The 27,799-nt window shown below is 46.8% G+C and overlaps 1 protein-coding gene across 1 annotated transcript in view; it reads right to left on the bottom strand.

Annotated features, from left to right (window-relative positions):
• LMX1B (LIM homeobox transcription factor 1 beta) overlaps positions 1-27,799 on the bottom strand; it is a 104,007-nt gene that overhangs the window by 6,191 nt on the left and 70,017 nt on the right. Inside the window, exon 3 of the mRNA XM_075112089.1 lies at positions 2,555-2,787. Within this exon, the coding sequence (XP_074968190.1) occupies positions 2,555-2,787 (233 nt within the window). The remainder of the gene's footprint in view (positions 1-2,554; positions 2,788-27,799) is intronic.

The following is a 27,799-nucleotide window of genomic DNA, read 5'->3' as shown; positions in this document are numbered from 1 at the left end:
TTGCCTAATGATTAAAGAGAAGTTCAGTCATTTTAATAACCATGACATTATTAACTTTCCCGCACGCCATTTCTAAGGAAAGGTTTGTGAGGATTAATATTGCTCATTGGAGAGCTACTTTTGTGTCCAGTGGATAAATATTTGATTGGAGAAGGACACACTCTCAGCCAGGGCTGTGTGAAATCATTTGCTCTCACACAGGCATCTGGGAGATCTGTGTTTACAATGTATTAGACAATGGGACACAAAACATCCCATTTAATTTGTCAACTTGTTTTTCAGGTTTGGGTTTGGCTAACAGAGAATAACGAGGGGGGAAAAAAGCATCTCCAGGAGTAAGAAACTACCCCTTAATGCCAAGGGGAAATGAAATTGAAACCAAGGTTGTTTTGTGCCGTGCCGCCGCGGTAGCTTAGCGCTGATCACAAACTACGAAATCTGGTCCTGAAGGAGAGCCCACCCGTGCCCGAAGCAGCCCTCCAACGCAGCCGGCTGGCAACGAGCAGCAGTGCCTGCGCGGCGAGGGGGAAGGCAGGGGAGGATCCCCATGTCCATTGCCGCAGCGTGGGGACGCCCAGCTTCTCGAAGGGGGTTTGTCCGGCCGCAGGCAGGCGGGCAGCAGGATGCCCAGGTTGGCGATGAGAGAATGACACGCTGCAGGGCAAGGAGGAAACCCACATGCCTCGGGCAAATTCACAAACAGCCCAAACCCTACAACATGAGATTTACAGAGCACAGCACTCGAGGTCCTGCGAATACAGTATGGCAATAAATAACGTGCTGCTCCAAGGAAGGCCCTGGTCCCGCACGTCCTGCTGAGTCAGCAGTGACCTTTGTCTTGCAGCATTCCTGACACGAAAATATAAATTTCAGCAATGTGGAGAATACGGCTCTCAGATTAGAGATTAAGGATAATTACTGTTCCTAGCTAAATTAGAATAATGCATTTTCCCATAAACCAGAGGCAAACATTCATGTCATTTGTACGCTTAATGGAATGGTAATTGTTGATTTTCTTAGATATTTTCTTGGGAAACTAGTGCGCAATTATGATGGCTGGCAGCAATTTGTGTGCATGCTGTCTCTAGCATGGGATCAGCCAGGGCACACCGGCAGCAGGACGTTTCCAGTCTCCTTGAGTGCATACGGCACAGGCAGGAGGCATCCTGTCTCTCCTGGAAGTGCCTGAGAACCTCAAAGCCAGCCCTCTCCGTAACCACTGCTGGATCGCCTGGGGTTTGGTCTGGAGAACCCAAACCGGGTGCAGTGCTGTGTTTCCAGCCCTGGACAGACAGCAAGCAGCTCTTACTCACTCTCTTTTAAAACCTCCCCTAGGAAACGGGTGGAGGAAAGGACATCTCCGTCTCTCCATCACTGTGAAGAACTCGGGGAAGACGCCCATCGGTTGCTATCAGGTGTGAGGGCTGCACTGTCACCTTCTGGAGAAGGCAAAAGCTCTGGTTACAGAATGGGGACCCCCGCCTTAACGCCCAGGCCAAGCGGTGCAGACTCGTGCAGTCATACTGTTGAAGCCCCAGCACCCTCTCAAGAGAGAGGTCACACTGCAGAGTAGTGCATTTTAGTAAGATCTTGAGCCTGTCCTCCCTTGATCCTGAACAGTTTGCATTCATCAGGAACAGCACAGTACCTCACGGACACTTCTGCAAACTTCACATGTCCCACTTCCATACTGCGTGTAGCATGCAAACCATAGGGGAGCCATCCTTGGGACCACGCAGAGATCGTCTCCTAGGTTGACACCAGAATGGGGCTCGGACACAAAATAGCAGGTAGGCAACAGAGATGGTCAGAAACTAGAGCCTTAGTAGCACAAAGGAGACGTACTGCCAAGGGAGAAGCCTGGATGGAAGTCAGGAGAGCCAAGCGTTGTACCTGGCCTGAAAGCATCCAGAGACAGACTCCCCTAAACTCATTCAGGTTACTGCTTTTTGGTCTTGTGCGAGCTCTCCTGCCTGCCTTAATGGGAGCGGATACGCAGGCGGCTGCCCCGGCTGCCCGCACTGCCCGTGCCATGGCTGCAGCACAAACCCGCTTCTCACTGTCTTCCAGATTCTCCTCAATGCTTCTGTGTCGTACTTGTAGTTTTTCTTGAAGTTACCATTTCTGATTGGCAGAGGGAATACTCCTGAAAATCATATTACTACTTCGCTCTTTTTCCTAGCTCAGTGATGAAAGTGGGTGTGCAGAAGAGGCCCTGAAAAATACGTTAAGTGGATGGAAAAATGCCTATGGAAAAGAGCACGCTTTGAACGAGGCCTCGGGTAACCGAAGTCAGCCTGATTCACATTTTGTGATCTTAGAGAAAAAATACCTTGATGAAAACAACAAGTTTTTGCCCTTTGCTAATCAGCAAGTTAAGGAAGGGAGACAAGTGAGGGAGAACCGACTGCGAGCAGGGATTTTTCTAGCTGTCCCTCCTAATTTGCATGTGCATACAGATACGGTGGATGTGTAAAGAGATATACTTTTCTATAAGAAAGCTCTACAAACCCTCGTGGCTTTTCCAGTCGGAGCAGGTGTGGGAAAAGCTCACCTGAGTCTGAGTCGTCTGGGCTGACTGAGCTCAACAAGTCTTTCTCTTTTTCATAGTCACTTTTGCAGAGCAACTGCCCTTCCTTAAGAACAAATTCGTCCCCTTTCCTCAGCTGTCGTTCGCAAACGCAGCAGCAGAAGCAGCTTAAGTGGTAAACGCACTCCAGGGCTCTCATGACGAATTCTGTTGGGGCGATCTTCTCCATGCAGCCACTGCACTTAGCAGCAAACAGCCTGTAAGAAAGAGAGGCAGGGAAGTCAAAGAGAACGTCAGATCATACACTGCATCAATTTAAATACAGCAAATTCTTTAATTTAACTACAGATCAGCTTGGCTCATGCTTTTGCACACCGGGAGACTTGCATCCTTAGTCTTGGAAACATCACAGGCATGCAGTTTATTCAAATCTCAATCCCTTTGGTCTAGAGATTCCCAAATCACCTTTGCTGGATAAAAACCACTAAGATTTGTCCTTATCTCACTGTTTTGTTCCTCTTCAAAAAGAGAAACAAAAAGAAGCTCTCAGAGTTTGGATAACTTGTTCAAAACCAAATTTACTTAAATTCACCTTTTAGAGGAAGGGCCAATTCACGCTCTGTTTTATACAGGCTCTCTGGTTTCAGCACTTAAACCCTACTCTGAATAGATTTCATGACCTTCCATTTTTGGTATTGTCTGTCTCTGAGGAGGCTGACAAATGAACACAGAAACAAGCACGAAAACTTAGTGTTATTGCTGAGGAGAAGACGACACACACACACACACGCAATCGCACACATGCAATTGATAAAGAGAGGAGTGAAATAACACGGCTTTTCTTTGGATGTTGAGTTATTCCAGAACAACCTGTCTCTGAAGGGAGTACTGTGCATTTTAAATGGTGTGAAACATCCTTTGGCAGAGAACAGCACTGATACAATCTGCTAAATTACCACTATAATCACAGGCTCTAGAATATACACTGTATTCCAGACTAGTTCTTATTAAACCTTCATAAACCCCCTCTTTCATCCATCGTTAATTTTCTAAGATAAAGTTAGAATGATTTAGATTAATTTTATTTTGCTTTTCTAATGGCAGCTGGGAATATCCCTAAGTGAGCTTTTAGGAAGAGGGTTGCTTCAAATAAAGATGAATAGCTAAGTGACGTCCCTGTATCACTCAGTGGGCTTGGGGATTTGAAATTCAGTGTCTTTTATGGCAATGCATCAAAGTGCAAGGTGCATTAATATTTAGATTTTGGCAATCAAATTAACACGACTGCACCCATGTGTTCACAGGGAAAAAAAAAAGGAGATTCTGCCTTTTAGGATGGAGTAAGATGATTTTTTTCCATCCTCAAAATTACCTCTTTTTTTATAAAAGGTGATTATCTGATTTTAGAAGGCACAGGCTCTGGCAGTAACTGCTTCCCCCAAAGCCTCCATTTTGTCTGAGCTGAGAAGTACAGCAAAATGGCAGTCGCCAGCTCCTCAGCAAAACGATGGAGTCACGGAGTGGGCAGGAGGGAACAGAAAACGTAAATACATTTGCATGCGGCACCCAAAGAGAGGCTGAGCGCCCAACAACTCGTGGGGTTTCCCCATCTGTATCTTTTGATCTAATAAGAGATCTACGCTATTAACCTCGCTGGCTCGGTGCGTACCTTTGCACGACCACAGCCACGAGGTAACAGCTGTGCGTTGTACAAGGCACACGAGGTGGGCTCAGTGGCTCTTTTTTGGGTACATAATGAATTAAATCTATTAAAGGGACACTGATGCCATGCAGGACCCATGGCCACCGCTAGTAAATAGGCCGTCTTATTTCATTGAGTCTATTGGGTTTGTCCACAAGGTTTTTCTTCTGTTAGGTGCAAACTTTAACAGAAAGAAAGAAATATGACTTTGTGTTCTGACTAGTAAACATCACAAAAATATGACAACGCTTTAGCTAGCAAATTCCTAAGCAGGAAATATTTTTACATAGACACAATAACATATCTGAAAGGATTAAAACACAAAGGGGAAAGAAGAGCAAACAGACTTTAAGCACTTTAAAAAGTTGTTTCTATTTAACTGCTTAAACCTATTTGACTCAGTTTAATTAAGCTTGTATCTTTTGTCTGAAGACTGTTGTTACGATGGAGCGCACTTAAAGACCGAAGATTAGCAAATGTGGTGTGAAGGCATCCGGCTCCCCTAACCGGCACCGGCTCCCCTGCAGCAGCGCGGCAGCCGGCCCGCGGACACTCGACGGCTTCCAGGAGGGACGGGACAGAGCCCAGCACCAGCTCCGACGGCTCCAGACGTAACAGCCCGACCGGGAAACGCGGCCGCCGGCTCTGCAGCCTCCCCGTCCCGGCTGCATCCCGGATCAGTGCTGCTGGCCTGCGAAGTGCGGAGAGAGGAGCTCCGGAGAGCGGCGGCGGTCCCGCCGCTACGGGCACCGCGACCCGGCCGCAGACCTTTGCAACGCCGCTGCAACAGCCACGGTGACACCCCCGCACCCTGGCGCGCCCCGCGCCGGGGTCGCCTCGGAGGGGGCTCCGCGGGGGGCTGCGGGCTCCCGGGAAGGGGCAGCCGGGGGAGATGCCGGCTGCAGCTGCCCGCGGGTCCGTCCTGCGGAGCCGAGCCTTCCCCGCGGGCAGGCGGCCGAACCTGCGCGCAGCTCCGCGCAGGCAGCGCGGGGCGGGGACGGCCGGGCATCCCCAGGCAGCACCTGCGGGCGGCAGCCCCGGGCATCCCCAGGCAGCACCCGCGGGCAGCAGCCCCGGGCATCCCCAGGCAGCCGCCGCCCACCTCCGCACCCCAGGCGGGAGCGGCCCGGCAGCCTCCGGGCGCAGCCGGGGCCCCGCAGGCCCGGCGCGGCGGTGAGGGGCGCGGCGGCGAGGGGAGGGGAGGGGAGGGATGCGCTGCGCTGCCCCCGGCTTTCTGCAGGGCAAACCACAAAATGTGCCCCCGTCCAGTGACAGTGGAATCACAAACGTTATGCGGTTCACGAGTAACTGTAAGTACGAAGGCATGCACCCCCCTTCACGTTTCTCCTAACGGGGACACAAAAATATCCCGCCTTCTCCTCAGCCTTGTGCTGCCCAGCGTCCTGTCTACCTGCGCGGCACCTTCGCGTCACGCTGCTTTCCTGAGCGTTCGCTTTCTTTTTCTTCGAAATAAAAGGTTTCTAACCCATACACAGAAAATATGTTGTGTTATTTATCGGCAGTTGACTATTGCCAGAAAGATGGTGCTTTCACAGCAATATTTCCAAAGACAGACTTTTAGTTATAACCAGTTACATTGTTGTCTCGCGGTGTTAGCTCATTCAAATTAACATCAAATTGGCCTGACAATGCTGCACGGACTTCACATCTTTAATTTGCCCATCATCAACACAAGAAAATGCCACACTCCGTACTCGGGTACTCTCTGCATTACGACACGCGCTCACACAAACGCACACTGCACCATGTTGGATGAGATTCTGAGATTACAAAATCTTCATTAAATCTATCTTATAAGGTATTTATAGGTATTCCTTCAGTTTCCAGAGAGTAACCCAAGGTTATGCACTTTTTTTGCACAAGGCAATCTCACAACAGGAAACTAATCTTGACAAATGACCAGACTTTGATATCTGTGATCTAAAACACTGCTCATTAGACTGTTCATTTTATAAACGAATGGTAATAAACCTGTTGAGAAGTGTAGGATAGCAGGAATACTTTACAGATCACCCCTTTACAGGTTTCAATCAAAGCCATAAATTTGAAGGGGAGCACGCAGATATTCTGTGCCGAGACAAAGGCTGTCCCGCACCAACCACATTTAAAGACGTATTTCTTTTGCTTTCTATACATTTTACAAATAATTTGCATAACTCTGACTTTTTACCCCCATGGCTGATTATCTCCAGCTCTCTTAAGTTAATGTCAAACCTCAAAATCCTTGGACTTGTTAAAGTATGTGGAGAGTGGAAATCAAATGCCTTTATTAGAAGCCCCAGGAAATCTCCGACTCCTAAGCACAACGAAAACATTCCAAAGAAAATTGTTCAAAGAGGACAAAGCAGAAAAGCAGAACAAGAAAACCTTGTTTTGAATCAATGATTGCAAGAGTTTTATAAATAAATTCTGTTGCCTGGACAATTTTGAAAGACAACTCAATAGGTTTAGGAGTTTTTAAGTGTGTTTGCCTCTATGCCTGAAACACTTGGGGGATTCAGCCGAGCTAAAGCTTGGAACAATGGCCTGTCTGTCCATCGGAGTATTTGTAATAATCGCTGTGAAGCAACTTTACAGTAGTAGAGAGTTAAAAAATCTTCAACAGCTAAAACTGGGTGAATTCAACAAATTAATTTTGCATATATATTAGGGGCAATGAAAACGCTAAGACATGTGGTCCTGTCTTTAAACAGTAGATGAAAATGTTCACCAGCGGAAGAGGCCATAAAGATTTTATTTGTTAGGATATCCCTGTGAAGTCAGGCTGAATCAGTAATCCTTAGAAACAACCACAGTTACATGATCCATTGTGCCTTCCTGCATGGGCACAACCATCTGGTGTTTAATACGGACTACTGATTTATTATCTCTCGCGCAGTTATCTTGCAGTAAGTTTGACCCTGCTATGCTCCTGAGAATCACGGTTCTGCTGTTTACTCTTCTGATGTCCTGACAACCCACCCTTTACCTTTCTATTGCTCACCCAGGTCCTTCATTTCCTCCCGTCTGTGGGCAAATAGATTTTAATTGTTTTATTATAACTAATTTAATCTGTGCTGAGAGATTTCCGTGTGCAGTGTGAAATTTGCTGTTCATATTAAGTGTGGTTCAAGAGGTTTGTTACACAGGACAGAGGTATAAAAATAGACTAATTCAGTCAGGTTGCTTATTTACTGGACCTCTGCCGTGAAGCAGTAAATAGGAAGTTATTAAGCTGTGTTTGATATATGCAAGAGGACAGATGCTGCTGCCTACCTATCAGGGGCGTTAAATCATTTTCCTTTCCCTGTTATTCTGACATTATGTGTTGCAAGAAACCACAGCAGGTACCTGGCTTTTCTTCATTTAATAAATATGCAAAGAAGGTGGTCACACGCTTTTGTAAATACTGTAGGTCTAGTCTCTAGCTCTGGCGCTTTTCTTTCTTGATAATAGCCTGTATGCAACATCCCTCTCAGGCATTTATAGCCAGCTGGGAGCTCGCACTCGTACAGTGTGAAATATGTCAGAGCTGAGGTAAAATATATTATGCTTTTCACACAACGGAGTTTTATTAAGAGAAGAAATTAAATTACTAATCAATGACACCTGTTACTTGTTCTTTGGAAGAAATTTTGATACTTCTGTCTTCTTTAGATGACATAGAATGGCGAAAACACTATGCATGGGGGTTTTTCCAGCATAGGACTTGAACATTTTTGTAGCGTCTTACAGCTCATGGGTGCTTATAAATAAGAAAAACTGTTGCTTGGTTACACTGAATCCTGAACATTCAAAACATCTCAAATGCACTAAAGCAAAACAGAAGTATTATAATTTTATTATTTGGAAAAAAAAGAAACCCTAAAAAAAGAAACAATCCATTTTAAATATTTTCCCTGCAGAAAAAATAATTACAGTTTATTAAAGCCAATTTCATAGCTGAAACTTCAGTAAAAGAAAGCTAATTCCCTTTCACCAAGTAGTAATAAAACACGAGCAAAAATTAAAAGTTTCTAGTAAAAAAAATGTAATATTTAGAGAGAAACTAAAACAAAGAAACCTTTTTCTTTTTCAGGGAGAACTGAAGAAAATATTTATTAACCCTCCAGCCACAGGTGCTGTAAGAACACCAACTCCTGGTGAAAGCTTGCGCTTAAAACTCTGCTTCGCAATGTGGAGTTGGATTAAAATGTACCGTATCTTGGTACTGAGTCACTTTTTCTTCCCATGAACACTTTACCTGTATTTTCATGGGAAGCGCTGTACTGCCATGCAAAGGCAAGCCGATGGATAAATAATGACACAGACCACACGTTATCCCACGCTAAGTGAAATCTTGCTCTGAAGCTGGTGGGAGGTTGGCCACAAACTCCGTCAGAGCCCCAAGCTCAGGTAACTGCTCCGTCCCCACCAAACAAGCTCACGTAACGGCTCTGCCCACCAGACACGGGCCCCAGGCAGCATCGCAGTGTGGCCGTACCCAGGCGATGGCTTGCGCCACGACCACATCCACGGAAATATTGCCCTTTGTCTGATTTCCTTCCCAGTGGAACGAAAGGAAAAAGTCCCATTTGCCTTGACAGGAGCAGGGTTTGGTTCATTTTTAGGCTCTGCTTCCCATCAGCGGCAGGGACGGCAGCGCTGCACGTGTGTCTGGGCCACGTGGCAGTCCCGGCCGGACCACCGTCATTGACCTGCACCGCAACAGAAATGACAGCTGCCAAAGTCTCCTGCCCTGTGTTAATTTTCTCTCTTTACACAGATACAACAAAGGAAAAAAGTCATCTGTGGAGAGCAAGCCGGTGTCCCCTCTTGAGCAGAGCTCAGGACCCCGCAGCCGCCCCACCAGCGAGGGCCGGTCCAGAGGGACCTTGGTTCCCAGCTCCCTCCCGACACACCGAGACAGGTCTTGGCTGCCGCCTGCTCCAATGGGGCAGGGGTTTGGCAGGGGAATGGACTGAGACAGCCACCCCCTCCTCTGGTGACAGGAGACCACTCGTCACCTTCCCGAGAGGTCCTCAGGCCACCGCGCACAGGACTCCCCAGCCACTCGGCACCCAGCCCCAGCGCCGGCAGCTGAGGCATCTCCAAAGCCCTTCCGCAGGCGGGCCCGGCATTCGCTGACCACACCAGAGCTCTGGGCACTGGCTGTTCCCGGGTCGGAACCATGATGCTGAGAGAAATGGAAAAGACCCAATGAACGGATTCAGCAAAATGCACAAAGACACCCAATTCAAAGCGGCCGTCCTAATGTTACTTGCTCAAGTGTGGACAGAATGACCTAAAAAGTTATGTCTTCCTTAACTGTAAAGTAAAACCTAAAATGTAAAGCGCAGAGGAGTTTCTTGCTTCAAGCAGAATGTGACAGAATGGATTCTTCTCCTTGCTTAATTTTCATCCCCTAATTGACCACTTTGTTCAACTGTCTTCCATCACTGCCATGCAGCTCTATTTTACAGCATTTTTCCTTACAACACTTTGATGGAAAAATTTATGAAGAATCGAATTATTGCTGTTAGAAGGGAATTAAAACAATTTTTCATTTACAAAGTCACTGATATTGCTCTACTGTGCTCCACCTTTGGGAATCCAATTGCTCTTCTCAGCTACTCCCATTCCTCTTTATAGCATGGCAATTGCACTGTACAGATTATGGCTGCAATTTTCTCCTAATCTGTTCTGTAGAATAGAAACTGTTATAAAAGTTAAGGACTCCAATTGAATTGATAAAGCCAGGGCTGCAATTAAGAAGCCTAATGGATTAACAAAACATGATTATTTTGTTAGAGTTATATTTTTAGGCAGTGCAAACATTTGGGAAATAGTGTTGTTTTTGTCTATGAGTTTAAAAAAGGCTAAATGGGCTTCTGCTGTTGTGCTTTTTGTATTGCTTCAAATTATACTGAAGCGCTATAAAAGCATAGTACGTGTTGGGGAGTTTGTTCTTCTGCTGCAACTCTGCTGAGCTAGGTCATTACCAAAACCCAACGTTTCTTTCATTTTCCTTCCTCTGGATTTTTATTCAGTTACTCACACATATTAAACTAAACCCACCCTTATTTCCTACCTGTACAACCTCGCAGGTTTCCAGTGGGCCAAGTGGTGCGTGCTCTGTGTGTGTGGGGGGGCCCTATTTCACAGCCCAGCTCTGCCCGAGGACCTCCCGTCTCCAGCGTGCTGAATATTCACCAGTCTGATGAGACGTCTTATCCTTCTTGTTCACTAAGTGGCATACTGAATTTACAGTTGCCTTTGAATTTACATCGCCAACAACACAGGGAAATTCTTCTAATACGATTTTTATATGAAAATTCACCCTAAAGGCCCTATAAGCAGGGAAATTGTACTGTTGGTGATTCACTGCCCCGGCCTTCACTTTTACAGAAAAAAAATAATCGTGTGTCAAAGCAATTCAAACGTAATTTCTACGTTATTTCTTGGCTGGCAAGAATGACTTAGGGAAAGAATTTACACAGGGCCTTTCCTCTCAACTAAGAGCATTAAGAAGAAGAAACGTTATTTGCCAGTATAAAACAAAATAGCTTCCTGTGCCTGCTGCACTGACGCTGTACAAGAGCTTGTGCCCAAACCCATCAGCACAGCCAATTTAGCAACTGATTTGCAAGGGAAAGATACCTTAGTCCTGTGGTGTTAATGTCTTTACAGTGGGGGGTCTATTGCCAGCTTCTCCAAACTCATCAACACAATCTATTATTAATACCCAGAAAGGCTTTATAGTATCTTTATAGCACAAGGCAATGAAAGCTCCGTGGTGTAATCTGTTATCTATATTGCAAAAACATGTGAAATAAAACAAAACATAGACACTTCATAAACAAAATGTTTCATCTGTTACATCTCTCTGCCTCTCCTATATATAAAGCAGTAGGGTGCAGGAAAGGCATTCAGAGAGATTTGCCGTTAGATGTGGGACTGGCTTCTTTTTAAATTTTATTTGTCATGTGACAAACTTTAAAGTGAATGAAAATTTCTGCTTCTTTCACAGAGATGAGAATGCTCGGGTCTTTGCAAAATTAGGCTGCGTTCGACTTGTAGAGCGAAGGGTTTTAGAGCAAAACACAGCATCCAGAAATCGTAAAGGTAAGCGCTTCCTGCCACAGCGACGAGCTGGTCGCACAACGTAAGGACGCAGCTGCCGTGGGGTGAGGGGGAGGCGCAGCCTCGGCTCCTGCGCTGGCCGAGCGCAGTCCCCAGGCAGCAGGACCAGGTACTTATGTCAGGGGCATCGCCATGGTAAGAGCTGAAGAATTTGTCTCCGGTAAGCGGCAGCAAAACCAAGTGCCCGCTGGCATTTTCCTGGAGGCAGTTATTTCTTTGGAAAGCATTCAAGAACAGAATCTGAGCAGAGTTGGATCTTTTCTTCTGTTATTGACCTACATGTCAATATTTTATATGCAAAGCCCAGAATTACCCTACACTGAGACGCAATTAGAAATATTTAACAGCAAATACATAAACACACAGTTTAAAACCCAAGATTTTGTTTTGAATAAACAGATTGTGGCAAAGGTGGAACTGAGAAGGGGGTATGGAGTAAGTTTTGTATACTTGGTGCGTGTTTGCAATACAGTGAGAAAACCAAAAAAGCCCTCAACACAGGGCTGTGTCTTATTTCCCAGATGCCCTTTTATTTTCTTTGCCTGTTGAAAATAAATTGTTCTTTTGTAGTGTTTCTCTTTTCAGTCCGACTGTCAGCTATTATTTTTCTATTTCCTCTTTTTGTCACTTTGCATTATTTTTGGTGCTGTAATTCCCATTTGTTCCCACTCCTATCTTCCTGTCTCCCATTGTTCCATTTTTTAATCCCCAGTTTTACTCTTCTTCGGCTCTTTTTTGGCCCATTCTCAGTAGGGTTTGAGAGAATACCCAGGCGTGACTCCCTGCTATAGCAACCACACCTCCCCAGGAAAGCCACAACAATCTCTTCGGGAGGAGGAAAGTCTTTCACAAGCTGGCAGCAAAAGTAAATCCTTCTTCAAGGAACAAGAAGGATTAGCAGAGAGCAGTGGGCTGCAGACTTAACCCTACCCCTCATTTCTTTAGAGCACCAGTCACTCAGAACCCTGCTGTGATGTACAATTAAACAGAACCCAAAAAAACTCCTGAATGACACAAGAGCCGGATTGTGTAAAGGTTTAATTCCACTTTAATACCTTTCCAAGTTCAGAACTCAAAGATAGCAATTTAACCCAAGAATCCCCATCTGAGCATGAAAAGTTGCTGTTTGTCTTACAAAAGTCCCCGCTATATTCTGCTCTAAATCATGCTCTATTAGCCTGACCTTTAATGGATGAAAATTCCACACCCCCCCAGTCATCTCACAGAGTTTCTCTTTACTGTCCTTCTTTCAAAAACTTTGTTCTTCCGATAAGACAGAAGAGTCTGTAAGAACCACTGAAAAAGGAGAAGCAACACAAAAAACCCCAAACCAAAACCCAGAATTCGGGCAACTAAAGGTGTCTCCTGCAACGTCTAGGAATGATAATTTATTCTTGTAATGTGGAGCCACTCTTATTAACACCATGCCAATTACTTATTATTAATATTACGATGGAAAATAAATCGCTCTCTTAATACAGGCCTTTCTGAAGACTCCAAACTCTGATTCATCTTTATTACATTAATGAACAGACATCTGATTCATCTTTTTTAAGTTAATGAGCAGACTAGCCTAGTTATTTAGTATGGACTATTACTACAGTTGCTCTATAAACCGAATTTTTAGATTAACATGGAACTACCAAAATCTCCTAGCTTCTGTAAAGCTAAGTATGGTTGTCAGAGTCCTAAGGAGTTACCTATCAGCATCTGTGTTTGTGTTCAGGCTTTGGTAAGCTAGACTCTCCAAACCCGTACAAGAAGATTTATCAATAAGCAAGGCCCTACAGCATGGCCAGACCCTCCTTCTGCCTGGAACATTAGCACAGGTTTTAAGTTATTCCAGCAGTTAAACATATATCACACAGGACACTTCCACATGTGTGAAAATGAAATCCCATTAGGCACCAACAACATCATTAGGCATGCAAAGAGGATTATTCCCTTAAGCTCACAAGACTGAAAGGTTTGTCTAAACATTTTATTAACTTTTTCAGATTTTTTTTTTTAATTAAATGAAAACTTGTAAGTAGGTCAAAGCTAAAAAATACTACTAAACTTTTGGTTATGTGTATGTATATATATTATACACACATGCACATACAGAGAAAAGAGAGCTGCCTGTTAGAGGGAACATGTACAAAATCCCCACCACATCATATCAGTACGGCATTCCTTTCTTTTGGCAAGAAAATTTGTACGGCTTGGAATTGTTCTGCAAAAGCACAGAAATATCCCATGCTATTCCTGAGGGTTCCAGAAATGTTTCCAAAAATTAGGTGCTTTGTTGACTATCTGGCTGAAAAAAGATCCTGCTCTGACTGTACTGTCATTTGCAAAGTTGACAAAGCACTTTTTTTTAAACAGAGTATTTGCTGAAGTAGAATGAAGTTTGCTCACCAGTAATTCTGAGGTTCTTAAGATAAATAAAGGAGGAGAAGCCAGTTTTTGCTTCAAAGTAAGTGAAATGAAGCACTCCTTTGACACCATCAGGAACAGGATTGGGTCCTCATTCACAGGCAATAAGACTTTAAGAACGCTTAGCTCCATTAAGAGTTCAGTCCTAAATCTGTTTTCTACCAGTCCTTCGCAGACTCCCCAGCTTTGACATTAAAGTGCTGTTAGCAGTGTCTCAGTTTGCTGTTGGAAGGAAAATTAGTCCTTTTTTGCATTTCACATCAACACGTGTAGCAACTCACAAACCAGCTGGCACTGGAAACATTGCGAATGCCGCGGGCGACGCTCCAGCACATGCTCGCACGCGCTGCCCGCTGGTTGCGATGGACACGTCGGATGGTCGCGTAAGGGGCACGGCAGATCTGCACATTTCTTTTGTTCTCATTTCACTGACAATAGGCATTAAAATATTCGAGATTTGCTTCCAGCACTGCACCAAGCCGGCAGGAAATGTAGAAGCTTGGGTGTACAAGTTAATGAAGTATGGTTGGGTGAACATAAGCTCTTCATTTAGACAATAACAGTTACCGCTGCAGTTTCTTTGTACCCGCTTTATGAAAGTCATAAACTCTCCAAAGAAAAGCATGAGCTATTTTACCCTGATGGTCTTTGACTCTCTCTCACTACCTGCTGGCGCACTTAGAAAGTATGAACTGCCTTTGAACAGATTAGGACCAAGTTAAAGTGTGACAACATCTTAAGCTTTCTCCACATGTTGCCAATGATTTCCAACTAAAGATGTTACCCTCATCACTTCTGCCACAGTGATAAGAATCTATAGCCCACTCACTTGAGGAGATAAAAGCGGTTTAGCTGGGAGTATAAAGTACTCTGACTTGCTAAGCTGAGTGGCTGGCTGTCCCAACCTCGCTGAATTTTTCCTCTACAAAGCACAAAATCCTTATCATTAGGGACTTAAGCTGCTTTTTATTTTGAGACAAAAAGAATACTGTTTATTGGCATCCAACTCAAACCAGCTGTAAACAGTTGCTTTGATGAAGAAGCAGCTACAACTCCAGTATGCCTGAAGGCACATACCCACTGAGTGTCAATCATTAAAGGAAGAATGTAAGGTGTATACAGGGTCAAAAGAAGGCCAAGGGACATTTAAGACCTCAGGGTTCCTGGATAGCCCGGTTTGCCTTTAGAACCAAAAGAGGATTTTAAGCTATTCTGCTGTATGACCTTTATCTCAAGAGGCAGCTCTGCAGCTAGGCTCAGCCCTGATTTACCCAGGGGAACAGAAGGCTCACAGCATTAGGCTTTTCTCCCCAATGTGACTGCAGAAACAACGTGGTGAGCTTTGATTTGACAGACCCTGAACGGCTCCAGAACGTTGCACCTCATGACAAACTCAGGATCCACACAGAAGACGGGCAGCAGAAGTCCTGATTGTTTCTATGGATATTTGAGTCACAGATGTGCAGGGCACTAAATTTTAGTTCTTGTATCCACCCTTCTCAACTTAATTCTTTCATCAAGAATCATTTTACTGGCTGCAACAACTATTTAAGTTAGAGACGCCCCACCAAGAATTTTGGTGTGAGAAGTATAAAATTGTTATAGAATTAAAGACAAAATGGCAAGATAAAAAATTTTATTAAAAATAAGTTTGAGAACCAACAGCAATAGCTCTGTCATGAAATGTGTCTCTACAGTTATAAATCCTCGTGTAATCAGATACACCAGCAAAAGGCCCAAACCTCAGGACAAGTCTCGAGAGTATAGTTGCTCTTGGATGTGGACTTGAAAGGGTTTCATAGTAATCACAAGAAAGCCAAATAGTCCCATTTTTGTCACAGAGTTCACTGTGAAAATGCCAGCTCTCTTCTGTTCCCTGGAGTGGGCTAGTCCAGTTACTACTGTCAGAGTCAGATCAGGTCTCAAGCAAATAAATGCACAAACGGTATAGGTTTCCTACACATTCCTGCTTGTTCACATTACACTTCAGTGTCTTTATTTGGGCAGTAGGACCTACTAAACACTTTCTAAACACAGAAAATATACAACTCCTGGCCCCAGAAATGTAAATTTAAGAAATTGACATGGTTTGAGAGGTGAAATGGCTCAGTTGTTGAGGAGCCCCTGATTTCTCAGTTGCAAAGTTCAACACAAGTTGGGGGGGGAAGCCCACTTCTTACAGATTGCCCATAATGACGTTCACAGTGTCTCCATTCACACCAACATACAAAAAAAGGCTAACTGAGGGGGCAGCAAAGCTGCGTTGTGCTGCCTGGCACAGGGGCTCGCTCCGGGTGCTGGCACAGCCTCCTTTGCAGCCTTCGCACGGAGCAAGCCGCCGGGATGGAGGCTCCTGGGGTCCCCACCTCACGGCTGCAGCAGCTGCCTCCGGGCGTCCTCGCAGCCCTGCCCTGCAGCCCACCATCCCCCAGCAGCGACAGCAACACCCATCTGATGCGCAGCCACCTTCCTGGCCCCACGTATTGACACAACCTCACACAGTAGCATTTACCCCAAAAATGCTGGTCTGAAACACGCAGCAACAAGGAGTGGCAATGCGTTTGCTGCTCCCCAGGACTCAGGGAACTGGCACTCCCCAGTGACAGCCAGCGCAGAGAGGGGACAGCGCCCACAGCCCACCGCTGGCTTCAGAGTAGCCCTGGGTGAGCCTCACACACCTCCTGTCAGGGTCTAGGAGCCAGCTGGGTAATTCAGTGTACGTGGAATTAAGTACTGAGGCCAACCTGAGGCCCCCTTCATGGAAAGCTCCTCCCTCTTATGCTCCCGAGGGACCCTTTTATAACATTTAAGTAGAAAGAAGCAGTTTTCGGCCACCCCACCCCCAGTCCGATGCTGAAACTACCTGTAAACCTGCACCACGTTTCAGGCTCAACCTCCTCTGCAAGGCCCCACCTACGAGAAGCACATCCCATTCCAGCAGGGAATGAAGGACTGAAGAAATGTGCAGGTGAGGCCGAGGAAGGGCATAAGAGAGCATCGCTGACAGAGGTGACACCTGGGGAGGGATCTGCAGAATAAGGACAGCCCTGGGGGTTGGTCTCCTGCAGGGCTCCAAACCTGGGGGAACCCTGGGGCACGGACAAACCCGGCACACCCGGCGCGGGGCTGCTGCTCAGCTCTGCACTCCTGGCACCGTAGCGGGGCATAGCTGGGACAGACAGTGATTCAGGCAGATGGTGCCTCACTTCTGCATCCCTGCAACACTCTCCAAGTCCCCTGATGTGGCTTCTGTTTGCAACCCTGCTTGTCTTATGTGGCTGCCTGCAGCCTCCCGGGGCTCATGCAACTCCTCCCTGCAGGAGCTACGTAAACATTTGCAGCCTGCGCAGTTATAACAGACCCAGCCCACGGCCCACACCGGCACACGTGCCAGTCTCGCGGCCGAGACTTGGCTCCCATAGCCAAGAGATACAGAGGCCTCAGGCCAGTCCTAGGCTCCACCGCTAGTCTCCTGCGGGCGGAAGGAAAGCAGAGCTCCTGTTCTGTGGTGTGCTAGAGAGAACGGGCTTTCTGAAGACCAGATGCATGAATGCAAATGTTCCCTCGTCATGGGAGCAAAGACACTCGGGGAAGCTCGGCCACCCGTGCCTAGAGTTTCATGCTGCAGCCAGACTGACACAGACCCTTAAGGTTAATGCTCTGGGCAGCCCATGAGGGTGGGCTGGATTCAGCTGCTGGCCCCTGGCCACCTTTCCTCCTCATGGGACCCTCTGCCTGGTGGATGCTGACATCCTACAGCTGGTCCAGGCTTCCTCCCACTCCCCACCCCTGGCACAAGAGAGCTTTCCCGAAAGGAGCAGTACAAAGGGTTTCAGCACTGAACGGCAGCGCCGGTCATTGGGTCCGGGAGTTTATGCCCCTTTAGAAGACCAGAGCGACTGTTTCAGCATGAATTCAAATGCTAAGTTAACTTAGCTACCAGGTGGGCCAGGCTACCCAGATCTCATTCATGCCACAGGAGCTGGAACAGCTACATACTGTATAGGAAAGTGTTATTTCTGTAGAAGGCCCTGGTGGCACCAGAGATGTGGCTCCTCTGGGCACAGGCTCAGCACCTCCTCCTCCTCCCATGGTTGGGAAGATAATCACCAGTTTTACCTGTTCCTCTGGCAGATGCAGGGCGCATCTCCCTGCCCACATCCTCGCAGATACCACAAACAGATAGCCTTGTTTTGGGTATTCAGCTCAAAATTTCTGCCCGGGCTCAGAACCCTCTCCTGAGCTCCCGCCAGCCTCACAGCCTCTCCCTGTCCCTGGCTGTATCAGTACCCACAGCCCCATCCTCCCACCGCCCACTCACACGGCCAAACCAAGAGCCAGGCCTCCGTGCAGCCGCCGCCGCTGCCCCCCGCCTTTCACAGGCTGCACCCACAGAAGCACCCCTAGCCCCTGCTGCGCTGGTACCTGCCCGGCGTTCAGCTCCTGAACGCCCGATGGATGCAGCCGCTCCGCCCAGGTGCGCCTCACGCCGCTGCAGCCGCACGGATTATTTTGGGCTTGCATGACAGGCAAAAGACAGTAGGAAGTTCGTGGTGCCGTTACATTATACAACATTACATACATAGTATAAAAAATTAAGTCTTCACAATTTATTCTGTTAAGAAATTTTCCTGCATAAAACCTCATAAAATCTTTTTTTAAAGAGACAGTAGTTCATCTTTATTGCAATGTTGATATCTTTATAAACTTACTCTAGTGATCTATAGGAAAAGCAAACCAGACAGCTCTGTATTTATGGGCATGTTTAAAAAGCCTCTTATATTTAACAACTGCATTTAGCTGCGTTAACTGCAAGTTGCAGTAATAAAGGCTCTGCACACTTCGATGCTAAATTAAAAAAAGTTCTGCTGTTCAATAATACATAGATGCTGGTTTTTTCATTACTCTTTAATATCATTTCCATTTAGTTTATAAATAATTGTAGCTAGCTAATGAAACGAAATAAAACCTGCCTCCAACCCGTTCCCTAGAGCAAACTAAACTCCTCTTTTTAAAGCTTCTTAATCACCGCCCAGTTCTTACAAAATTAGCATAGTAATGGGCTTTAAATTGAGCCTCTTTGTTTTTTAATTAAGCTCCCAGCAGGTAAAAATAAAACAGATTATTGAAGAATATGCCAACACTAATAGCCTGAAACTCTTTTGACAATTAAAAAGATCCCATGTTAACCCTTTTGAGGAATCCTACATGCTAATTAGTCACTCTGAGGCCCAAATCCATCAATATTCCATCTAGACACCTTGTAAAACTGAGATGGTGAAACCGACCTCTGTCAATACCTGCTATCATTTCCAACAGAAAGGTGAGGCACAAGCTCTCTGCGGCAGCAGGACTGTGCGGGACGGCAGGTACAGACCCGCAAGCCATCACCCCGTAGGTGCTAATACGGTGGTTTGGCTGGACGTGTGGGGCAGCACCCACCGCGCCTGGGCTCCGGGAGCCGTCGGATGACACGTGCTTTGACGCCACTGCTGTGTTCCCATTGCCTTCCCATTGCCGGCCGGGCTCGCCACCGCTGCCTTCCCATTGCCTTCCCGCTGCCTTCCCATTGCCGGCCGGGCTCCCCACCTCCGCGTTCCCTTTGCCGGCCGGGCTCCCCACCTCCGCGTTCCCTTTGCCAGCCGGGCTCCCCACCACCACGTTCCCATTGCTGGCCGGGCTCCCCACCACCACGTTCCCATTGCTGGCCGGGCTCCCCACCACCACGTTCCCATTGCCGGCCGGGCTCCCCACCTCCGTGTTCCCTTTGCCGGCCGGGCTCCCCACCTCCGCGTTCCCTTTGCCGGCCGGGCTCCCCACCACCACGTTCCCATTGCTGGCCGGGCTCCCCACCACCACGTTCCCATTGCCGGCCGGGCTCACCGCCTGGCAGCAGCAGGGCAGAGCCAGGGGGAGCTGTGTGGCGGCAGCGGGCAAGGGGTGGCTGGCACGGGCATCGCCGGAGCTGCTCCTCGCGGCCAGGCCGCCCTGCGCTGGCCGGTGCCCGCTGAGCCCGCAGCCTGGACAGGGCCACAGCTCCAGAGTCCACTCCGGTCCCCAGGCCTGGGCTGGCAGCCTCCCAGCCCCAGGGCCTCCGCTTCGGGCTCCTGGCTCCCTCGCAGCTTGCTCTGGTGCTCAGACAAAGAGCCCCTCTTTCACCCTTTTAACTCCAGAGCTCACTGTTTGGCGATGCCTCCTTGGAGTCTCTGCTGCATTTTGTACAAAAAAAATTAACTGGATGCCAGAGGTAGCAGCGCTGGTCGGCATTTCAGCCCCCGAGGCTTATTTGAAGTGTCTGCCTAGCAGCACGAGTGCCCCAAACATACCGGAGACACAGCTCCTCTTTTTTGCTTAGCAACACGAAACTGCCCCAGAGGCAAAGGTAAATCTTGAGCAGAACAAGGGGGTTAAGAAAGAGCAATGTTGAAGCCGTGTCATGGACAGCAGCGATTCTCTGGGAAAATTTACTAGATATTGCTGGCAGCCTAGAAATAGGAATAGCAGTGAGTTTCACTGGTAGTTCTCTGTTAAATATTTGGAAACCCCCTTCTGAGTCCCACACTCTTTTCAGTGTCTGATTCAAGCATCAGAGTGTGAAGTGCTGGCTGCACTCTGCTTGCATCCAGCCAGGACTATTAAGGCCTCCCTTTCGGGAGTGCCGTGTCCATCCACAGAAATGAAATCAACGACATGAAAAGACCATTCATTTCCAAGAACGCTGATCACTCTGCATCCTTCAGAGACCCGCAATAAATGGTACCGAATGCTCCTGTGTACTCAGTAAAACCCTGTCAGGTCTTAAGCAGCTGCAGTAACTACTGTCAGTTGCTGCTTTATATTACACCTTATACCACGAGGGTCACAGTGATGGAATTAGGGGCCGACAGAGAATGTGATCACATTTAAGGATAGACTCTAGCCATGAATATATGCTGCCTTCTCTCACTGAAGCATTTCGGAGCCTGTGACATGTGTCCTAACATTCCATTTTCAAAGATAAATGACATTTCTTGTGTCTCTTAACCGCTACCAGATAATTTGGAGAAAGAAGGTGCAATTTGCTTATAATGGAATATAAATTCATGAGGCAAAGACCTTCACTTACCCTCTGTGCAGGGACAAGCATTACAGACTTCACCGGGCACCTCTGGACCGTGCCCTGTCACAAATAAGTATCACAAGCAGAATCACTCAAAACAACGTAAATCCATCACAACCAAATTAACTTCTCCTGAACTATCCTGGAGTAGATCATATAATTTAGATAAGAGCTAGAGAGGCTGGGCTGCAAGATGGTGAAGATGGTGAAGGTGGGATCCTCCTTCCCGCCACCCCTCTCCTCTGCTGGGCCTGATGGAGAGACAGTCTCTGTGTACAGAAATGCCAACTCCTCCTGGGGCCATTTCAATTACGGGACCTCTCCAGGAATGTATTTTCTTTAAAGCAAAAAGCCACAACGCTGAGAATAAGCTTGCAACGTTTTCAGCGCACGGGGCTGAGAACAGCTGGAGCCGCAGTGTTCAGTACGCGCTGCTTTACCCCGGCGCTTGGGGTTTGGCAGCTATCGGTGGGGCTCCAGGGGGGCTGGAGAAGAGGGCAGCAATTCGCGAGCGAGGCGTTTCTCAAATCCCCACAGAACTGACCTTGGAGAATGCAGAATCCACTGCAGCAAACAACTGAACTCCAACCATTTCATACCGAAAACTTGCCACCGGACTGCGAATAATAATCCCCGATGCCTATCAGATTTATACTACAGATGTCAAGCTGGAAGGCGTGCATACACACGTTCTGCATTACATACCTTGTGCCGTGTCACATTAAACAAGCTACTCTGTGAAACGGTGCTAGCATAACCGTTTTGGAGACAAGCATTCATCCCAGTGCATCTCAAGAACATGGAAATACAAGAGGAGCTCAGCAAATGGTACATTTAAAAATACTTCTGCCTTTTTTGACAGTTTTTACCAGGCCCAGAGACATTCCTTACTATATGAATAATCCTTCTCCCACCACAGAATCAGTCAAAATGGAAGAAACTTTTTTCCACATCTAATCCTGATTGGTTTTCCGCTGGAGCTGCAGATGGAACTACAATGAACCTACCAACTTTTGCTCTGTGTGCACAGGCTGCTATCTCCACCAGCGCCTGACCTTTTGCAAATGTGATCCAAGGTGACCTTTTACTATTATTGCAGCAGTAAATGCAGTTTTTCAAGGAATTCTCACTGGAGCATGTTTTACATTAGTAGTTGGTATGCATCAGAAAATCCAGCTCCTCTGCTGTGTAGGGTTTATTAACACAGCTATCTCTACAGAGGTGTACAGTTTTATATGAACCTTATATGAAACTAGCATTATTATCACCTGACCGCTATCAAGCAGCTCCTTACAATGGGCAGTGCAGCTGTCCAAACAGTGCCTGTTCTACCTGGGCAGCAAATAGGTACTGTTTACTCGCTTGGAGAGGAATACACAGAGGTAATTCTTCTGGATTTCATCACTGCCCCTTGTTTTATGCTTTATATTCAACCTCTCAGGAAATCAGAGAAAGGTATTATTCCCTAACAAAAATATCTGTCATCTGATCGCAGCTGGCAGCTTCAACCTCCCTCCCGCCCCACCCAGAAAAGTGCTCTTGTTTAATGTCTCCTTGGCAGGAGTGTGTTTTATGCCGGCAATAATATGGTGTAATATGGTTTCTTTTGGATAAAGAATATCGAACCATCGCTTGTTGAAAGTTCATACCATCCTTTGTCTCATAATGAGGCTGGACTTCTCGGTTGTTCAGTAGGGGAAAAAAAAAATTAAGGTCACACATGGATTTTTTTGTTTGAAAATCAGGCTCTCAACAGACCAAAAAGCCAGTCCAGAACTAACTCTGCTGACCCAGGCAAGGGGCTCTCTAATAACTTGGAATTACATTCAGAAGTTACCAAACCCAAATAACAACAATAACATGAAAAGAGCAGTGTTTGGATCCTAATGGTCTTGTAAGAGTTCAGGTATTGAGAAAAATACATCTGCAAAAGACCAAAATCAGAAACCGGACAGCAGTGCCACAGACTTCAATTTTTCACTGCGCCCTCCTTCCTGCACCCATCTGGCTCAATAAAAAATTGCACAGCCTTGTCCACACTAGCCCACGAATTCAAAAGCGGGCATAGAATTTATTTCTTCCTTCATGGCGCGCTTTTGTAATCACTTCCAGACGGCACCTGTGAAGCCTTGTGGGACCCCAGGAGTCCTCACACAGCTTTGCTTCACTCCTGCTCCACCAGCCACGGCGGGCTGCCCGTGACAAGATCTTTTTCACCCACCACCTGGGGATGGTCATATTTCCCAGGGGTCCAGAGGGGCTTTGAAGAGCACCTTGCAGGCACGTTGCTGCTGCAGCCGCAAGCCGCTGCTGCATACAGCTAGCAGGTGAGACACCTCCAGCAGCTCTAGCTCATGCCTTCTTACCAAGAAGTAAGTGAAACTTGACAGCAGCAAGGAAATGGATCAGCCAGGGCCAGCTCTGAGCCGGCTGCGTTTGCTCCTGCACATCTTCTCCCATGAGAGCAACGTGAACCGCCACCGGTTCTCCCCTCGTCTGGAGGGGGGCACATTGATGCCTCCGGGCAGATGGTGATCTAGTACCTCTGCCCTTCGGGCCCGCGCACCATCTGCGCTCAACAGGGGAGGGAGATAAAACTCACAGAAAGGCTTATAAATTTCAGGTGGGGATGACCCCAGCACTCCCAGTATAAGAGTCACCTCTGCCCCGGCGGACACAAAAAGCAGTGAAGATCAGACAGGGACGTGGAGGAGACAGTTGTCACCTTGGGAGGGACCGAGGCGCGGCCATGCAAGAAAATAGTTATTGGCAACTTGGCCATTATCTGTGCGAGGACAGGTGAGGGCTGATGATTTAAAGATCCCTGAGCATTTACTTTGCCTGAAGACAGAGCAGCTACTGGTGGCTTTGCTTCCCACTTTGAACGCCTGAACATGTTGAGGGAACCTCCTTCCAGTTCCTCATCTTGGGACGTTTCACAGTAAAACACAGGCATTTCCAAGGAACATTTGCATTTTCTGAAAAAGTACAAATTCTTTTGACCAGGAAGACATTCTCTCACAGTTGCATGCTATGAAAATCTGTGCTGGCTAAAGCAAGCAACTAAATCTACCATTGACTAAATTCATGAGCTTTAATGAAATCCACAACTTTCATATAAGCAAATCAATAAAATCAAAATAATTTAGCATGAAAATAGTAACGGCAAGCCCAATCAGCCACTCTTCCACACTCTGAGATACATCTCTAAGGGAGACGACAGACCTGTTGAACCACTGTATTTTCTCATTTGGAAAATATACACGCGTTTTTATTTCCAAATTCTGTCAGAACTGGGAGGAAGACTGTACAGGTTTGATTGTCAATAGCACAGCAGAAATCAGCATTTTCCCACCACAAGGCTCTGGAATGAAGTTGAAATACCAAGACTGTGTGCAACAGTCACCTGTAGAGGTACTCCTGGGCTGGTCAAGAAAAGCTCATGTTCCTTTTTGAATAAGTACAGGATGAGCAGATTATCAGGGCACCTTTCCAAATGAGTCCTTATTGACAAACATTAATGAATTTAGGAGAAGAATATCACGAAAGCTACCGACGATGCCGCCAGCAATCATACACACAGAGAAGTCTTGGGATGATGCTGGCAGAAAAAAAAAAAACATAAAACAGGAAGGGGGGCACCTGATTCAGACACCATGAAGATGAAGGTGCATGCGGCTCAGCACAAGTCTGTGCATTTGCACGCTGAAGCTGGTGCACACCAGGAAACAACCTGCCTTAAGCTTCTATCACCTGTCAGTTCATGAAAAATTAGAAAAAGCTCATCAGTAACTTTCAAGAAAAGCCCTAGCTTTCTTGATAAGGCTCTGCTCCTGGTTTTGTTAAATCATCATATAGTGAAGACTAGGATTGACTCATAAATGCAAAAAGATGCAACGCAATCAGAGTGGTTTCTGCAGTGACACAGGGATGCAGAAGTGAATCTCGCACAGCTGACATGTCCTGTGTCCTGGCATTAAACACACGCTCTGGAGCAGGAAGATGGCCCCAGTGCTCAACTGCACAGCCTCTACATACATGAAAACCGGAAAAATTCCTGCCATGCTATGTTTACATTGTACTGAGAAAGGGGAGATCACAAAGCAGGGAGGAAAAAAGGGTGTGGGTTGGTTTTGTGGGTTTTTTGTTTGTTTGGCAGGGTTTTTCTTCTGTTTTGCCCCTTTAGGAGACTGCAGAGACTTGATGTGCTGCTGTTCTGTTCCTTTGCAAAGAAATGGCCCTATTGTCGGTGTCTGTTGAAGGGAGGTAGATGGTCGGAGGAAGGGGGATCGGTTCTGGTTGCCTGTGTCAGAGAGCACCACAGGTGAGATACTGCAGGAGAAGGCTTCAGAGTGCCCCGCCAAGGGCGATGGTTGCTGCCATTGAAGTATAACTGCGTGGAGAGAGAGAGCGCTCACCTACACAGCAGTGACTTATACTCCCACATTAAGAAGGGGCAGGGTCTCAGCCTCAAAATATTAAGAAGGAATAAATAGGTAAGCGAAATTTTGGTCAGTTCAGGAGGAGAAACAAGAGACAGACCTTTGTATTTTATCAAATATTACGTTTCCTAGAGAGGGTTCAGAGATACGCATCCACAGTGTGTTTAATCGTGCAGTTTTGCAGGCTGCACAGATCTATAAACCTTGAGGAGTTTATGTGTGTGTGCACACCCCAACTGCAGTGCACCTTCCGAGCCCTGCCGCAGGGAGCTCCGCGGCTCCCAGGCCCGCAGCACCTGCAGACCCCAGGCCGTTCTGCGGTGGTGCCCACGGGCTCACCAGGGCAGGCTGCTCTGCAAGCCTACGTTAGTCAGCAGGGATCATCCCAGTCCTGCACCGCTGTCGTTACTTGCTCACAGAGACAGTTCTTTACTGCCCTTTATTTAAGGATCATCCGCCACTCCCCAAGCGGGCACAAGGGTAGAAGCATGACTTGTCAAATTTCTGCTGTTTAACTCTATTCAGAAGAAATCTTTAATTCGTTATTGCCACATCTTGCTTTCTCACACCACCGCTGTGTCCCCTCTCACCTTCCTTTCCAGCTGTGCTCCACCCCACAGGGCGCTGTGACTCCAATGCAGTGTTCACCTCGTGGTCACTGCGCGCTCTGTGCCATTGCCTGGCTTTTCCATGCATACTTGTAAGTTCTTCATGACAGCAACTTTACCCTTTCTTGTGCCGCGCGGTGCCAAGCCCAGCAAGCCGGGATCGCTTCTCTCACAGCCATGACTAACAGAACTGACCTAACTGAGCAGCGAGTGTGGGAAGACCAAGGCTGAGGCAGCAGGGCTGCTGCCCGCATGTTTTAGAGCAGCGCGCGGAGCTGGGGAAAGGCTGGAAGAGCAGCTCCGCGGGAGCCTGCCCCACTGGCTTCCCAGGGCACAGCGACCAGCTTCGCTTGCCCCGCGGATCCGCAGCCGTGCCCCACTGACGGCTACACGGAGCAGGGCTACAGCTGCTATATTTTTCTTGCTTTTTACATAAGCACTGACTGTGGTCGTCAGCTGCCAAATGGCAGAAACAGAACAGGATAAATGCACGTGGACCTGAACACCAAGCCCATAAGTGTCATTTAGCCCTGTGGTTTCTTTTGCTCCCACACATACTTCAGTATTTGACGCTTCACAGAATGTATCAGTCAAAACTATCGCCTCATTGCAGTAACGATCTCTTGGTTAAGAACAAACTGTTGGCAAAGCCTCAAGCCCTAATCATTTCAACTGAATCCAACTGCAAGAAAACAACTACCTTTAAAGCTGTCATTTCTTATAGCGTGACCGTTACTGCCACCCCATGAAGCATACATGCCACATCCTCTAAGTCCATCCTCGAGCTGACCCACATCAGCCCTCGAAATTCCAGTGGTTTTGTGATTCCCATTAAAAAGACCAAACTCTGGACAGTTTTGTGCATAAGATAGACCTTTACCCAGAAGTAACCCAGCAAACAATTTTGTGAATCTGAAAAAGATAATAAAATAAAAATTAGCAAAATACGTCTCCTGCACTGAAGACATTGTATCTGATTTTTCCCTCATTTTTGAAGCAATATTTTCCAATTTAATTTTTGTCTATCTGAAATTATCTGAAAGTGAGATAAGTTATCCATGAATATTTTATTAGAGCTGACATTATGCAAATGAGAGAAGTTTGGACTTAACCATAAATCAGCACTCAGCCCCCCAGAGGGCTGCTCGCATGATTTCCCACCTACTAAACACTGACCCTCAGCATTCTTCCGCTCCAGGGGAGCTGAACGCGGTTCCTGACTTGACCCTGTACAGGTAGAAAGAGTGAGACAGGTTAGGCCTCTAAAAGCCAGCCTGGAAAGGAGACCTCCTTCGGCTGTTGATGGAAGTGTAATTATTTTTGAAAACCTTTCAATGTAAGTGACGTACAAAAGAGGTATGACCACTATTTATATGATTTCCATACTCTGAGTGATTTTGATTGGGCTTATTGCACTGTAGTGGTTTACTTTGGCAATTCTGCCCACTCATCTCTCAAAATAATAGGGAAATGCATAATTAAAGGCAGATTGAAATGCTGAACTTGAAGTCTTCTGACTTGCCAGTTCCTCCCCTGCAATGTAGGACCACGAATTAGAGCACCTAAGTTCAAGTACAGCCCTGCAACAACCTCTTGATCCAAAAGCAAAAGAAACAAAAAGGTATTTCTTAGGGAACTCTTAAAATGATTATTACTTACAGCACACAGTTTATTTGCAACTACCAAAGCCTACAGGCTGGATGACTCTCCAAGCTCTTCTTTTTGTTACCCACCAGAATTAGAAGTATGATATGCTTAATTTAAACCATATTTCTCAAACCTCTAAGTGGTTTAACAGAGCTGAAAAGCTTGTCACCCTGTAGAAAACCATTTAATGTCATTTTTCTATCAAAAATTCACAAGCTCCAACAAGCAAAC

The sequence above is a fragment of the Phalacrocorax aristotelis genome, chromosome 17 (assembly GCF_949628215.1).
Source record: "Phalacrocorax aristotelis chromosome 17, bGulAri2.1, whole genome shotgun sequence".
Taxonomy (NCBI): domain Eukaryota; kingdom Metazoa; phylum Chordata; class Aves; order Suliformes; family Phalacrocoracidae; genus Phalacrocorax; species Phalacrocorax aristotelis.
Note: the sequence above shows the minus strand (reverse complement) of the source record. Positions and strands in the feature narration are given on the sequence as shown.